Source organism: Protobothrops mucrosquamatus, unplaced genomic scaffold (genome assembly GCF_001527695.2).
Source record: "Protobothrops mucrosquamatus isolate PMUCROS unplaced genomic scaffold, P.Mucros_1.0 scaffold1990, whole genome shotgun sequence".
Lineage (NCBI taxonomy): Eukaryota > Metazoa > Chordata > Lepidosauria > Squamata > Viperidae > Protobothrops > Protobothrops mucrosquamatus.
The window spans coordinates 167,529-185,106 of record NW_015388106.1 but is presented as its reverse complement, the minus strand read 5'-3'; the positions used below and the strand labels follow the sequence as shown (position 1 = coordinate 185,106).

The 17,578-nt window shown below is 39.4% G+C and overlaps 1 protein-coding gene across 1 annotated transcript in view; it reads right to left on the bottom strand.

The window, feature by feature from the left end:
• LOC107294560 (calcium-activated potassium channel subunit alpha-1) overlaps positions 1–17,578 on the bottom strand; it is a 212,616-nt gene that overhangs the window by 103,656 nt on the left and 91,382 nt on the right. Inside the window, exons 10-12 of the mRNA XM_029285645.1 lie at positions 5,460–5,535; positions 4,443–4,518; positions 2,329–2,499 (exon numbers count right to left, since the gene is read on the bottom strand). Coding sequence (XP_029141478.1) covers positions 2,329–2,499; positions 4,443–4,518; positions 5,460–5,535 — 323 coding nt within the window. The remainder of the gene's footprint in view (positions 1–2,328; positions 2,500–4,442; positions 4,519–5,459; positions 5,536–17,578) is intronic.

The window sequence follows — 17,578 nt, the reverse complement described above, 5'->3', positions numbered from 1 at the left end:
ACACTTTCAAAATAATTTCACTGGACTAGTTCGGCCTCCAAGCCCAGTCTCTCCCTGCTTTTCATTAAAGCTTTTTTCCTTTTGGCTTTCAACCCAGCTTCAGAAAAGTTACACTGCTTTAAGGAACGTCCTCATTAACATTAACACACACAGCCCCGAGCCTTTGAAAGCAGTGGCACTTTTGCTGGGAAACCTGCAAAAGAAGAAGCGGTCGGTTTCGTGGTTACATTTCCTTCTGCGCTCAAATTACACACTGGTAGTCCTCGCCTTATGACCACAACCGAGCCCCAAGCCTCTGTGGCGAAGGAGACAGATGTTATGTGAGTTTCGCCCCATTTTACAATCTCTCTTGCCACAGCTGTGAAGTGGACGTAAGGGATAATAAGATCAGAAATTGTTTAATGCGCTTACCCAGAAAATTAATCCTGAGCTTAAGCATAGTTGTAAAATGGAAGTTACTTGAGCTTTTAGAAGGGCAAGTTGGTTGCTTAGATCTCAGACACGTAGCTTGTTCTTAGGAAGTCAGTCATCACCGCAAGCAGAGGAAATACAAAAATAAAGAAAAGAGCTTATGCTAGAAAAAGTAGGTCATGGTCAACACAATAGGTATAGCTGCAAGGTTCTTTTTCCTGGGAGGGGAAAAAGAAATGTATTCTGTTTAGGCGCTTCGGATTAGCTGATCGGGATGAGCAGGTGGGCTGTTGAGTGTGATAGGGGTGGGGGGTGGGGGAACCAGCTTCGTGAGAAAGTATAAATATGTGCTGTTTAAAATTGTGGGTGTGGCTTTTTCCTCCTGCGTGAATCAAGTCCACCAGCTTTTGCAAAAGCTTTATCCAAATAAAACTTGGTTCTTGGAATTCCAACTGAGTTTGTTTGTCTTTCGGAACCTTGAGCTACGTCCCAGACACGGAATCACCGCAGTTGTGAAGATAATAACATGGTTGTGAAGTGAGTCCGCCTTCTCCAGTTTAACTTTGTATGTCAAAAGGGGAATCACGTGATTTCGGCATAGTTCAATCGTCGTCAAGGTGAGTCCATTGCCAAGCACCTGAATTTTGTCGCAAGCGTGAAGAGTCATTACAATTCAACTTTTTTCAGCACTGTTGTATCTTCAAATGGTCATTAAACAAGCTGTTGTGAGCATAATGGCTTCCCTCCCCCTTGTGAAACAGGCTCACAGTTTGCTTGTCAGAAGGTCACAAAAGGGGATCGATCCTGTAACACACACACACACACACACCGGGTCATTGCAACCATCGTAAATATGAGTCAGGTGCCAAATGTCTGAATTTTGATCACAGGACCCTGGGGATGACACAACGGTTGTAAGCGTGAAAAACGATCATACGTCACTTTGTCCAGTGCCGTTGAAACTCTGAACGGTCATTAAATGAACTGTTGCTAAGTTGAGGATTGTCTGTATTGTATGTGGAACTGCTAAGTTTATAACTAAGGCATTGATCTGATGAACCCAACACATTGTGGTACCGTGCAAGGGAGATTCACTCACTGCCTGATTAGCAGCTCTTTGTATTAACCCATTTGTAGTTTATCCTTTTAATTCCTTCAATCCATCTTCTTCCAAAATCCGTCGACTTGCAGTCCTCAGCGTAAAACCATTCATTGCGTGACGTTACAACCACACTGAAAAAAGGTGACTTATGATCGTTTTTCGCACACAGGACTACGGCAGCATCCCCCTGGTCATGCGGTCAAAGTTCGGACAATCGGCATGTATTTATGATGGTTGTGTGATCATCATTTGCAAATGTCTGAGGATTCAGGTCACTGGGGAAGGCGGATTGAGTTAACAACCGTGTTACTAACTGAACGGATGCAGTGATTCACTTAACAACAGGAGAGGTTGTAAAGTGGGACAAAACTCACTTAAAAATGTCCTGCTTAGCAACGGGCTCAATGGTGGTTGCAAGTAAAGGACTACCTTTAGGCCCTGAATTGTTTTGTTTTTTTAATTGATGAGGTTGCAAGAGTAATCAACAAACCAACTGCTACTCAATGGGGTGGTCTCATGAACAGCAGGCAGAAGCTTTGATCTTTTGTGAAGACCAAAGTGGTGTTTCCAAAGGATTTTCAAAGTGTGCCCAGACCTCCTTGCTTAATGCTCTGGATTCTTAAAATTCTAACTATCCTTACTATCTCTGCAAGCATTACATCTGTAAGTATGTACATTATCCCTGTATTTTAGTTCAATTACTAGCTCTTCAAAATGCAATACAACGGGAAATGTATTTTGAAGTCATAAGTTACAGTATAATTGTTACATTAAACATATGTATATATAGGCAGAATATAACATAAATGTTTTACCAATCCCCCGAGGATGAAGAAAACCATAAAAAGGCGGCCCAGGGTTGTTTTTGCATAAACATCTCCGTAGCCAACGGTGGACATAGTAACCATGAGCAAATAAACACATTCCCAATATGTAAGTGGTTGGTTATTTTGGAAGTTTTCCCATGGATCCCCTGAGTTCTCCACCTATAACAAAAGGACAACAGCGAATTAAATACATCATTGCCTACAACCCAATACATCCATTCATGAACTTATCAGTACATAACTAATAACTTCAAGGGGGGGAAAACGCAACGCAGATACGATCTCGTTGAACAGTTGAAGCCAATTTCTCTTTTTTTAGCAAGGCAATTTCAGCAATACAGCTCTAATGAAGTGGAGGGATCTTAACTTTAACAACTCAATCGGCTGCGATAAAACGAGTGCTTTTCTTTATATCAAATCAGTTACGTTATACAGGGATTGGCGTGTTCCTGTTGAGGGGGGGGAGTTAAAATAGTAACCACTGTTAAAGCTAAGAGAAGAACATGATCACAATCTGGAATTTCTAGAAAGATAGTCTAGTAACTTATAAACGATGACTGCATTAGAAATATGTAACTATGTTTAAATATATCTGACATTTAGGACTACCTGTAATGGTGGATTCTAACGTGGGTTTTCAAGAAAGTCAAGATGGAATCTATAGCCACTAAACTGGGCTTTAACCACATGGTTACAGTAGGGCTAGAGGTGACATGATAGTAGTCTTCCAAAATCTGAGGGGCTGCCACAAAGAAGAAGGGATCAAGCTATTCTCCAAAGCACCTGAAGGCAGGACAAGAAGCAGCAGATGGAAACTAATCAAGGAGAGAAGCAACCTGGAACTAAGGAGAAACTTCCTAAAAGTGAGGACAATTAACCAGTGGAACGACTTGCCTCTAGAAGTTGTGGGTTCTCCATCACTGGAGGTTTTTAAGAAGAGACTGGACAACGATTTGTCTGTAATGGTCTAGGGTATCCTGCTTGAGCAGAGAGTTGGACTAGAAGACCTCTAAAGTCCCTCCCAACCCTATCATTCAATGTTCTATGTTTTTTGGGTGGTCCACCTACTGTAATCCTATCCACAAAACTTTGTGCCCAAACTACTCTTTGGGTTAGTCTCTAAGAGTCACAAAATTCCTCCCTGTTATAGCAGCAAGTAGCTACCACAATACTTGTCACTCAAGACCATATTCCAACCCACTAAAGAAAAGACAATGTGAATTGGTCCACCCCCTCAAATCAGGAATCTGGTAGGATCTATTTCCAAAGAGTAGTTCATAAACATATTGGGCATTTAATCCTTAAAGGAGAGGATGTGTTAAGTTACTTTAATTCAGGCCACAGTCTACACTAATCCTCAGGAGAAAATGAGTGTTGTGTACATCCATAGATTGTAAACCTTGTATATAAAATTATTCACATTTTACAATCTGCCACCATAGTTTAATTTTTGTTTCTAAGCCCACACTGCCACTTAGTGGCTTGTTGTTGTTATTGTCAAATTCAGTAAAAGTTCTCCAGAACTTCAAAATTAGACTCCAAAATTCCTAACTTCCTCTTCCAGTTCCAGCCAAAGTAGTTGTGGGCTTTGAATACCAGGCAAAATCAGGGTTTTTTTCCCCATGCTGTTTGCTCATTTTCTCCTCTTGGAAGAATTTCTCCGTGAGAGACATGATTTAATAATAATATTTAAAAAAAACCAGGAGTCCTGCATTAAAAATCTGAAAATGGCATACCGTATGACTGGGGGAAATATGCTCCAGTACAGAATTTCTCAACCTCAGCAACTTTAAGCTACGAGGACTTCAACTCCCAGAATTCCTCAGCCCCATGCTGGGAACTCTGGGAGTTGAAGTCCTCGTAGCATAAAGTTGCTGAAGTTGAGAAAAACACCAATCTATTACTTTTTTTTTCTGAACAGTAACACATAGGGATTTGTTAAACCATTAATCTCTTTGCAAAGAGTGTTCCCACCAAACATCAAGAAGAAATACATAGTGCGTTTTTTTGGTTTTTGTTTTAAAAAAGATGTATAGCTGGATTATCTGATAATAAATCTAAACCTCCCCAAATAAGCAGGGTTTTTTTTTAGGCATACTTACCAAATGTATAAATCCAGCTGCTGTCAGCCACGTGCTAATAAATATCGAGCACAAGTTCACTAACTTGATGGAATTACTGGTGGAAAAAACAAAAGGAGAAAAACAAACAAATTCTTTTCAGAGTTTGCTTTAAAAAAAAAAAAACCCAGAAAGATTCTCTAGCTTTTTTCAAATCTTTCTTCCTGAAAAAAATAAATAAATCCATAAACCTTTCCTTTCAAGTGACAGGTCAGTTTCTCAGCATAAGAAAAAAAAAATCATATCGGTTTATTGAATGTGCCTTTCAATCAACAAAGGATATCCGTAAAATGAGACAGCCTCTAAGTGAATTGTTGGAAGCCCAGTAACTATATATGCAAACGAACAGTTTTGATTATCGTTATTTAATCATTACGGTACCTGATTTATGAAAAAAAAACATGCTATCGCAAAATGGAGATTTTTTTTTTTAAATAGTTTTGTTCAATTGTTTTTAGGTGAGCCAGGATTATTCAGAATAGCTTTCCGGACTTTAAAGGAGAAAATTGATGTTTTGTCTTTTCAGCCCCAATTCTAAAAATAGGTGGATTAATCTCCATTTTTTTTTCTTCCCTTTAAGCTGTCGGAGACATCTGTGCTGTCCCTAATTCTGCTTGAGCTCAGCCTAAACCCCTGAAGTTTTAGTGAATCCTCATTTAATTCAGGAAAGGATAGAACATAGTAAGGGGATAAATAAATGTAAGAAATCAGAATGAGGGGAGGAAAAAAAACACCTATTTTTAGAAACGATATGTATGTATGTATGCATGTATGTATGTATGTATGTATGTATCTATCTATCTATCTATCTATCTATCTATCTATCTATCTATCTATCTATCTATCTATCATCCATACATCATCCATCTATCTATCTATCTATCTATCTATCTATCTATCTATCTATCTATCTATCTATCTATCTATCTATCTATCTATCTATCTATCTATCGTCTATCTATATCTATCTCTATTTTATCTATGTATATTGTGCCTTACCTTGTTTTAAGAATATTCAGGAACTGTAAGATTTCTGAGAACTGAATCAGCCTAAGAGCGCGCAAAAATCTTAAACCTGTAATTCAAACAGAAAAAAAAAAGAAAGGAGTCAAAGAAACACTGTACATTATTAAAGATATTGCTTTATTAAGAAATGTTTATAGTGTCGTAGAGTTTCTCACGGGGTAAAGTTATATTAGGTATAACACACCTGCATAAAAAGGAAGAAAAGTTTAAAGAATAATTAGAAAAATAATAATTAGTTTCGTATCACAACTGGAAATGAAGTCAACCGCTGAAAATACAGTGTGCCTTGATACAAACCTGGGAAAAGTCAGTTTTTCGCTTTCGTGCCTGCAAAACCAGTCTCATATCTGTGAAATATTCATGTCGGAGACCGGTGACTTAATGTTGCTTGCCATGGGCCACTTCAGGAAAAAAAGCCTTTGAAAAGAGGTCTAGGATAATTCGCCACAGCAAAATCAGCATGGCCAATTCCCATTGGAAAAATCTCTGTGATCAATTCCCCATGGGACAGTTCAACACAAGATTAGATCTTTTTATTATATTGTAAGGCAGGGCTCTTCAAACTCAGCCCTTTTACAACTTGTGGACTTCAACTCCCAGAATTCCTCAGCCAGGCACGCATGTAAAACATAATAAAATTAAAGTCATGGTGCAAAGAGTTGACTGGTTGCCCAGAAAGCGATGCAAAATAGAATTGTTAAGTGAACAAGGCTGCAGTTAATAAAGAAATTAGAAGAAAAATGGGTGGAAACTTAACCAAAGGTGGCATTTCTACTGTACACTTTTCCCAAAAGGTTCCCACAATTTTGGCCACTACTGTATGGTCCAGCTGAAATTTGTGCGTCTCTTGATGACAATGCGGTCGGAAAAGAAGGTCATTTTATTACACAAAGAGCAATAGACCGTTTACTCTTTTAACATAAATAAATAAACAAACAAATAAAAATACACAGCACGGGTTGGGTTTTTGGAAAGTTCCCGAAAGATTTTCCAAAGCGGAATTTGCACAATCATTTTATCAAACTCCCAGGTTTTTATGGAAGAAGTAGCTACTTACTTGTATCCCTCTTATTTATGTTTTTTTTTTTTTACTTTGCAACTGATACACTATGTATTGAGGAAATAATGGCAGTGCAATCCCCTTCGCTATCTAAATGAGTTTGTCTTATGAAGAAGAAGCAGTTTGCTGTATTCAGGATATAATAGTGATATAAAACAATGATATCAGGAATCTGGCATACACTGAGCAGGATTCTAAACTCTTGAAACAGAACACAATTGCTGTTATTCTGTGGAATAACCCAGAATGATAACCCATCTTGACCAAGGGGTAGTTTATTTTCATTATAATCAGTACAGATTAAACAAATACTTGTGCTAATTTTTATTCCGGAACAAATTGTTTCATTTAAAGTGTTTTGGTGTTTAATTAACACCTCATCTAGAGTTCATTTCATCCAAAATCCACCTCATCTAGAGTTCATTTCATCCAAAATCCACCTCATCTAGAGTTCATTTCATCCAAAATCCAGAACAATCACAGGTTTCCTTTCTGCCAAACTAATGCAGAAGTTCTGGAATGAGAACAAATTGGTTTTCCAACACTGTGCTCATTTTTTGAAATTAAGGGTGTGGAGAATCCCATAGAAATCACATGCAGAAAGGAGAAGACCCAAGATATATATAAACTGAAGATGAAATTAAAGCAAAGAAGCGTGCTGGAGGAGAAATCACTCACTCGCTCAGATTTGAGGCTAAGGGCTCAAACATTGGCAAGGAAGATCTACTGGAAGATCTCAGTCATACCTTAAAAATTTATGCCGGCTTTCGAGAATGTAGAGACATCCCTAAAATGTTTAACCGAGCAATCCACTTTAACAAGGTTATTTTTAATTAAAAATAAGTAAGAACAGTTTTACCTTTCTGTGTAGATTAAAAGTAACAGGTATTAAATGCAAAAAAAAAAGGAGAGGGGAGTCATGGAATATCCATGTTGGAATATCCAAGTTGTTCCACTGAACAATTAACCAGTGGAACCACCTGCCTCTAGAAGTTGCGAATGTTCCAACACTGGAAGTTTTTAAAAAGAGACTGGACAGCCACTTGCCTGAAATGGTGTAAGGTTTCCTGCCTGAGCACGGGGTTGGACTAGACGATCTCCAAGGTCCCTTCCAACATTATCATCATCATCATCATCATCATCATCATCATCATCATCATCATCATCATCATCATCATCATCATCATCATTCATTAGACGTGAACCTCAGTCAAGTGAACATTCAAATTGACCGGCACTGATGGTTGACACGGGTTGCTATCAGCTTCCTAGGTATCAACTAGGTACCTCCTTAAAATGTAAGATTTTCCGAATAGCGCAGTTTTTTATTATTATTATTATTATTATTATTATTATTATTATTATTATTATTATTATTATTATTATTATTATTATTATTATTACTATTACTATTACTATTATTATTATTATTATCGAGGTGGGGGTAAGAAGAAGAGATATTTCAAGAAAGAAAGATGATCGCCGTTTGAAGAGAGGGATTATTTACATTTTTAAATGATTCCCCACCAAAGAATAATTCTTCTTTTAAGGAAGGATAAGAGAAAAGCATAGCTGTGAGAAATAACATTTAAATAAAATACCACCGGGCTAATCTTGCTAAAATATCTCAGTCAGGCCTTTTTTTCTCTCTCCCTTTCCGTTATTAAAATATTTTTTCTTTGGCTTCACAAATTAGGAGGAGGGGGGCAAGGGGGAACCCTCTGCTCCCAATTGATATGAAAACCCTTCATCTTGCAAATAACTGTTATTGCTTTAGAAAACAGTCACTCGGTCAGCTTCTTACCCCAGTGATAGCCAATTCTGGAATAAGACCTCAGAGTCTGTCGAAATGTATTCGGCTCTTCCTTTCCAAGGTTATTATGCCCAGATTTGACACGATATCCATTTTTAAATAAATCTCCGTAGGATTTCTTTCGGCGAGGTTTAAAAGTTTCTGTGCGGGCACCCCCGGAAGGGATGTTGTAGACCAACATCTTGCTGGGAATCATCACAACAACACCACTTGGAAGGATCAGCAAAAAAAAAACCTGTTATTTCCTTCCGAGATTTAGAGAAAGGCTACTGAAGATCAATTGTTCATCCCAAAATTTTGGGCAGGATCAAGGGAATGAGATCTGCTGCCTCTGGCTTTATATCAAAAAAATATATATTTTAGGACAGTTGGAGGAAAATGCATTTCTACTCCTTCAGTCTCTCTGCTCCCTAAAATCTGAAAAAGACTGCCAAAGCAGGTCTGAGTTGTTGATGGAAAAACGGATCTTGTTTTGATATCTACAATATCACGGCTTAAAAGGCATTCCCTGTCCGGATATTGCAATATAATCTTCTTTCATACCCTCTCCAAAATGTATCCATCCAACTGGAGAAATCAAAACAGATTATCACTCTGGAGAAGGGAGATGAACAAGCCCACGATAAACAGTGTCCGGATGTCCCAGATAGGGCTTATGGGTTGTGCAGAGGTCACACTTTGTGTTTTAATTCACACAAATCGAGGCCAACTTTCACTGTTCCTTATTTAAAGGGAACTATAATATCCCGAATGTTTTAAGCCACGGTAGGCACGGAAGCAAGATTTCAATAGGTTGGAACAATCCACCTTCATAACACCCCACAACCTCAGCCCCACAACCTTTACTGGATTGTTTTCCAGAGCATGGCATTTTATAATATAGCAGAATTGGTGGGTCTCCGCAAACGAGCACTTTTCGCATTTTATCCTATAACTTAAGACACGCACAGAAAGAGTAGCTTTCTCGTGTATCGCTAATAGATCGTGTGGCAATATAAAGCCTCTATTTAACTAAACACCTAATATGGTATGAAATGGTTCAGAAAACAGTTTGTACCCATATTCAGTGACAACGATGGCACGATGTTCCGAAATGTCTAGACGCACCGCACAAAATAAAACGAGTGGAACTCAAATCATGTTCCCAGCAGTGATGAATCCTGCACACCATCGCCCTCCCATGGCTTATAAAAGCAGAATAAGAGAAGAGAAAAAGAACAGGAAGATAATGCAAAGTGGGACACATTTTGTTAATAATATTTTTTCAAGAAATGTGCAACATGTTCTGGATCGGAGCGCTGCGTCTCCGGTGTTCAAGAGCTTGGAACAAAACACAAAGACAACATCTTCTAGAATCAACAACCTGAGATGAATTAGGAGACGTTGCTTCCCATTTGCAAATAGTGCTATTTCTTTTCATTAAAACTAAAATGCATGGATTGTAATTTCCTAGCTGCTATTATCATCATCATCATCATCATCATCATCATCATCATCATCATCATTCACGTGAAGTTCCTAAATCATTCTAACCTTTTCATCTGCTCAGGGCTTCATCTGAGATAGAGAACTTCAAGCAGAATTATATTTTATTTATTGACTTATCAAATTTGGAGACCACCCATTTCATGCACAGAGCGATTCTGGATGGTATCCAATTAAAACACAGGAACCCTATAAATAGCGTACAGGTAGTCCTTGACTTATGGCCCCTTGTGTTGCAAAGTGAGACATTTCTTAAGAGAGACTTGCCCCCATTTTAAGACTTTTCTTGTCAAAGTTGTTAAGGGAACCATTGCCATTGTTAAATTAGTAACCCAGTCGTTAAGCGAATACGGCTTCTTGATTCTGATTGTCAGAAGGTCGCAAAAAGGGACCTGCAACCGTCATAAATACGAGTCAGTTGCCGAACACCTACCAACCACAGGGATGGCTGCAATGGTCGTAAGCGTGAAAATCACTTCTTTCCTGCCATTGTAACTTTGAACGGTCACTAAATGAACTGTTGTAAGTTGGGAACTACCTATATTCCAGCAGGAGGCAGTGAAAATAAGAATAGAATAATTTAAAAGGTGGGAGGAGGCAGTTAAGGTGCCAACTAACCCCCAAATTGTGGGCCTTAATACTGTCAGCAGAGCCGAGTTTTCAGATTCTTCCAAAAGACCAGAAGAATGGGACACACACACACACACACACACACACACACCTCCTGGGGAAGAATATGACACACATATTCACATCTATTAAAATATAACTGATTAACGAACAACCAGTTCACCTTCAGAACGGTTTGCAAAATTGTTCACGTTTCTTTTTAGATAAGGAATATCTTTTACATTCTTCCCCACACAGTAAAACAAATAAAATAAAGTAAAAAAAAATGTTAGAAAGCAGAGGACATCGTCTTTAATAATAAGCACCCATCTACTATCTGGACATCTCTTTTGATAGAGTTTGAGTGGTTGATTTGATTTGGCAAGTCAGATCAATTTGATTGTGAGTCCCCCAAATCAGATTGTTGAACTGAATCAGATTAAACCCGTTGATTCAGTTCAGAAAAAGGGCATCCAATTCAATTCAACCATTCCAATTGCCTTAGTGTGGCATTTTGAATCAAATTCTTGCCCAGCTGAAAGGGAGAATAAATGAACTAACTTCTGTGGACAACTTGTAAAGTTACTAAGACCCAAACATTTTTGCCTGGGCCCTCAAAAGAGACCAACATCATTTCCAGTGTTCCTACAAATTTGGGTTTACTTTTCTCCTTTTCTTCCAGCTTTCCTTTTATCAGCTTCAGAAATCCACCCATCCGCCCGAATCTACTTCCATATGTACCTCGAAAAAGGTAATTTCTCTCTCTACAAATTAATGAGCTCAGACTTATGCCTTATAGTGCAGAAAATATAATGAAAAGACTTATATTGCAGAGAAGAGTAGCAAAGATGATTAGGAGACTGGAGGCTAAAACATATGAAGAACGTTTGCTGGAATTGGGTCTGTCTAGTTTAATGAAGAGAAGGACGAGGGGGGACAGGATAGCAGTCTTCCAGTATCTCAGGGGCTGCCCCAAAGAAAAGGGAGTCAAGCTATTCTCCAAAGCGCCTGAAGGCAGGACAAGAAGCAACGGATGGAGACTCATCAAGGAGAGAAGCAACCTGGAACTAAGGAGAAATTTCCTAACAATGAGAACAATTAACCAGTGGAACAATCTGCCTCCAGAAGCTGTGAATGCTCCAACACTGGAAGTTTTTAAGAAGAGACTGGACAGCCGTTTGTTCGAAATAGTATAGGGTTTCCTGCCTGAGCAGGGGGTTGGAATAGATGACCTCCAAGGTCTATTCCAGCTCTATTATTCTATTATCTGTTATCCCACTCTTGAAAGGATTTTGGCGTCCTTCAGTTCTGGAAATTCCCACAACTCGCGTTCCAAGAAGCAGGAAAGAGGGGGGGGGGAACAGAAAAAAACCCTCAACTATTCTCCTTTCCTATATGTATGCAAACTACAGATGTTATAAAGCCAGGAAAGAGTGAAATAGAGTTAGTCGGCCGAATATAGAATAACAGACAATAATCAGTCATAGTTATATCAGACAGGGCTATCCTAGGAAAGTGAAAAAAAACATATCATAAAACTCCACGGGCTATCAAGGAAGCCAAGAGAAGTTGAATGTACCTTGAAGGTGACTTTCCATCAAATAACAAAGCTGTGCAGTGATATGAACACAAAGGTGATTCAGAGTGTGAAAAAAAGTGTTCACTTGCACAGCAACTCCTTAATAACAGCGCATCGCTTCCCGAATTTGAGTGACAGCAGGAAAAGCTAAACTAAATGGGAAGTTTTCCTCCAAGGGAGAGAATTTGTTCTCCCCCCCCCTTCGCGGAGGGAGCCGCTGAGGCTACACGTTCAGATCGTTTCACGCCAAGGCAATATGGACAAATTAATCCTCGCAGTTGTGTCTGTGCTGCAAGCTTTGGAAATCATGTCCAGAAGGATTTCATCGTAGTATTTATTCCCTTCGTTCATCAACGGCCTGGTGGATTGCCCAAATGCCAACACTCAAACACACGACACACAACTCAGCCCCAAAATTCAGGTTGCTAAGGGAGGCATTTGTTAAGCGGGTTTTGTCCCGTTTTACAGACTTTGCTCGCCACGTTTGTGAAGTGAATCGCTGCAGTTTCTTAAATTAGTAACGTTGTCCTTAAGTCAATCAGGATTCCCCGTTGACTTTGTTCGTCAGAAGGTTGCCAAAAGGGGAATCACTAACCCCCGGGGGTCACTGTGACCGTCATAAATGTGAGTCGGTTGCCAAGCATCGGAATGTAAATCGTGTGACCGTGAAGGAGGCTGTAACGGTCACAAGTGTGAAAAACGGTCATAGATCGCTTAATTTCAGTGCTGTTGTAACTTCAAACAGCCTTGTAACTCTTGTAAGTCAAGGACAACCTGTATACAGGTTATCTCCTTTATTTACTCTAATAAACCTGTAGAAAGATTTCACTTTGTTGTTGTTAATTGCGAAGTCGTGTCCGACCCATCGCGACCCCATGGACAACGTTCCTCCAGGTCTTCCTGTCCTCTACCATCTTCTGGAGTCCATTTAAGTTCACGCCTCCTGCTTCAGTGACTCCATCCAGCCACCTCATTCTTTGTCATCCCCTTCTTCTATTGCCCTCCATCTTTCCCAGCATCAGGCTCTTCTCCAGTGAGTCCTTCCTTCTCATTAGATGGCCAAAGTACTTGAGTTTCAACTTCAGGATCTGGCCTTCTAAAGAGCAGTCGGGGTTGATCTCTTCTAGGACTGACCAGTTTGAATGCCTTGCAGTCCAGGGGACTCGCAGGAGTCTTCTCCAGCACCAGAGTTCAAGGGCCTCAATTCTTTGACGCTCAGCCTTTCTTATGAAGATTTCACTATCTACCCACAAATAAAAAGTTTGTCTTTAAGCCAATGCCTAATCCAGGGGTCTTCAAACGTGGCCCTTTTATGACTCGTGGACTTCAACTCCCAGAATTCCTCAGCCAGGCACGCTGAGGGAAAAGGGAGAGGTTTCCAAGCTGAGCCATTCTGGCTGAGGAATTCTGGGAGTTGATGTCCACAAGTCATAAAGGGGCCAAGTTTGAAGACCCCTGGCCTAATGGTTAGGAGAAAACGACTGTTTCCTTCCCCCCTTCCCCCCCCGACCCCATCCATTGCATAAATGGAAGCTGATCTTATTTCATCACAAGGAATGACAAGTGGACTAAATGGAGGAGGCCAGCTTAGGACGTGTCCTGCAGCCTAGAGTCAGCTCTGTTTATGAACAGAAGGAAGAGGGAGCAGTGCCAAATAAATGCTTGTTAGGGCTGTCATGGCTATTTTCCAAACCATTCATAATTGGTTCTCTCATTTTTCCTGTGAGTGGGACTACCTCGTAGGTCAAGGACTACGTTTCACTGCCCAATTGTTCTCGGAGGGCACCACCCTTCCGACATAAAATTTGCTTCTAATATTGCCAGTAAAAAGCAATGTTCAGTGTTTTGGGGTCTTTTTTAGGCCTAACAAAAAAATCACTGCTGGACTTTAGAAACTTTAGCAAGATTATTATTATTATTGATCATGGCGCAGTCAGCCAGATGTTCAGACTGGATTTGGCATTTTTGTCTACCTATCGAGTCCTTCCCAGGGACCTGGGATAGGCAGATGTGGATGTTTGATGGTATCACAGATATCGTCGCAGGATGGAAGCAGTTCCTAGGAAGGCCGCCTTTTGCAATTGACTGATGGCGAATTTGTCAATGCCGATGATGGTGTCCAAGTGGTGCTCCAGTTGTTTTGGGATTGCACCCAAGGCACCTATTACTATTGGTACTACCCTTGCTTGCCTTTGCCACAGTCTTTCTATTTCTATTTGTAGGTTTTTGTATTTTGTGATCTTCTCCAGTTCTTTCTCGTCTATTCTGCTGTCTCCAGGCACTGCCACGTCCACTATCCAGACTTTTTTTGTCTTTCTTATCAACAATTGTTAAGTCCGGGGTGTTGTTGTTGTTGTTGGTGTTGGTGTTTTTTATTATTATTATTATTATTATTATTATTATTATTATTATTATTATTATTATTATTATTATTATTATTATTATTATTATTATTATTATTATTATTATTATTATTATTATTACTTCACCGCACGAATTTCCCGACCGAGCTCATTTGAGTAAGGATGCAGTCAAGTCTCAAGATGACCACGAGAGGGCAGAATCACACAGCTCTAAAAAAAGGCTGAAGAGGGCAAGAAAACATCTTGACAACTTNCCAGCAGTGATGAATCCTGCACACCATCGCCCTCCCATGGCTTATAAAAGCAGAATAAGAGAAGAGAAAAAGAACAGGAAGATAATGCAAAGTGGGACACATTTTGTTAATAATATTTTTTCAAGAAATGTGCAACATGTTCTGGATCGGAGCGCTGCGTCTCCGGTGTTCAAGAGCTTGGAACAAAACACAAAGACAAAATCTTCTAGAATCAACAACCTCAGATGAATTAGGAGACATTGCTTCCCATTTGCAAATAGTGCTATTTCTTTTCATTAATAATAATAATAATAATAATAATAATAATAATAATAATAATAATAGCTGCTATTATTATTATCATCATCATCATCATCATCATCATCATCATCATTATTATTATTATTCACGTGAAGTTCCTAAATCATTCTAACCTTTTCGTCTGCTCAGGGCTTCATCTGGGATAGAGAACTTCAAGCAGAATTATATTTTATTTATTGACTTATCAAATTTGGAGACCGCCCATTTCATGCACAGAGCGATTCTGGATGGTATCCAATTAAAACACAGGAACCCTATAAATAGCGTACAGGTAGTCCTTGACTTATGGCCCCTTGTGTTGCAAAGTGAGACATTTCTCAAGGGAGACTTGCCCCATTTTAAGACTTTTCTTGTCAAAGTTGTTAAGGGAACCATTGCCACTGTTAAATTAGTAACCTAGTCGTTAAGCGAATACGGCTTCTTGATTCTGATTGTCAGAAGGTCGCAAAAAGGGACCTGCAACCGTCATAAATACGAGTCAGTTGCCGAACACCTGCCAACCACAGGGATGGCTGCAATGGTCGTAAGCGTGAAAATCACTTCTTTCCTGCCACTGCAACTTTGAACGGTCACTAAATGAACTGTTGTAAGTTGGGAACTACCTATATTCCAACAGGAGGCAGTGAAAATAAGAATAGAATAATTTAAAAGGTGGGAGGAGGCAGTTAAGGTGCCAACTAACCCCCAAATTGTGGGCCTTAATACTGTCAGCAGAGCCGGGTTTTCAGATTCTTCCAAAAGACCAGAAGAATGGGACACACACACACACACACACACACACACACACACACCCCTCCTGGGGAAGAATATGACACACATATTCACATCTATTAAAATATAACTGATTAACGAACAACCAGTTCACCTTCAGAACGGTTTGCAAAATTGTTCACGTTTCTTTTTAGATAAGGAATATCATTTACATTCTTCCCCATACTGTAAAAAAAATAAAATAAAGTAAAAAAAAAAAAATGTTAGAAAGCAGAGGACATCGTCTTTAATAATAAGCACCCATCTACTATCTGGACATCTCTTTTGATAGAGTTTGAGTGGTTGATTTGATTTGGCAAGTCAGATCAATTTGATTGTGAGTCCCCCAAATCAGATTGTTGAACTGAATCAGATTAAACCCGTTGATTCAGTTCAGAAAAAGGGCATCCAATTCAATTCAACCATTCCAATTGCCTTAGTGTGGCATTTTGAATCAAATTCTTGCCCAGCTGAAAGGGAGAATAAATGAACTAACTTCTGTGGACAACTTGTAAAGTTACTAAGACCCAAACAATTTTGCCTGGGCCCTCAAAAGAGACCACATCATTTCCAGTGGTCCTTCAAATTTGGCTTTACTTTTCTCCCTTTCTTCCAGCTTTCCTTTTATCAGCTTCAGAAATCCACCCATCCGCCCGAATCTACTTCCATATGTACCTCAAAAAAGGTAATTTCTCTCTCTACAAATTAATGAGCTCAGACTTATGCCTTATAGTGCAGAAAATATAATGAAAAGACTTATATTGCAGAGAAGAGTAGCAAAGATGATTAGGAGACTGGAGGCTAAAACATATGAAGAACGTTTGCTGGAATTGGGGATGTCTAGTTTAATGAAGAGAAGGACGAGGGGGGACAGGATAGCAGTCTTCCAATATCTCAGGGGTTGCCCCAAAGAAGAGGGAGTCAAGCTATTCTCCAAAGCGCCCGAAGGCAGGACAAGAAGCAACGGGTGGAAACTGATCAAGGAGAGAAGCAACCTGGAACTAAGGAGAAATTTCCTAACAGTTAGAACAATTAACCAGTGGAACAGCTTGCCAACAGAAGCTGTGAATGCTCCAACACTGGAAGTTTTTAAGAAGAGACTGGACAGCCATTTGTCTGAAATGGTATAGGGTTTCCTGCCTGAGCAGGGGGTTGGAATAGATAACTTCCAAGGTCCATTCCAGCTCTATTATTCTATTATCTGTTATCCCACTCTTGAAAGGATTTTGGCGTCCTTCAGTTCTGGAAATTCCCACAACTCGCGTTCCAAGAAGCAGGAAAGAGGGGGGGGGGACCACAAAAAAACCCTCAAGTATTCTCCTTTTCTATATGTATGCAAACTACAGACGTTATAAAGCCAGGAAAGAGTGAAATAGAGTTAGTCGGCCGAATATAGAATAACAGACAATAATCAGTCATAGTTATTATCAGACAGGGCTATCCTAGGAAAGTGAAAAAAAACGTATCCATAAAACTGCACGGGCTATCAAGGAAGCCAAGAGAAGTTGAATGTACCTTGAAGGTGACTTTCCATCAAATAACAAAGCTGTGCAGTGATCTGGACACAAAGGTGATTCAGAGTGTGAAAAAAAGTGTTCACTTGCACAGCAACTTCTTAATAACAGCGCATCGCTTCCCGAATTTGAGTAACAGCAGGAAAAGCGAAACTAAATTTATTTATTATTTATTATTTATTTATTAATTGTATTTATATCCCGCCCTTCTCCTTTCGGACTCAGGGCGGCTGACAAATGATAAAAAGCTAACATATTACACCTAATTTAAAATTTGATTAAAATGAAATATTTAAGAATGTCAAATTTAAAAGTAATTAAAACCCCTATAAAATCCCCTAGGCCAGTCCCGCTTGCTGGAACAA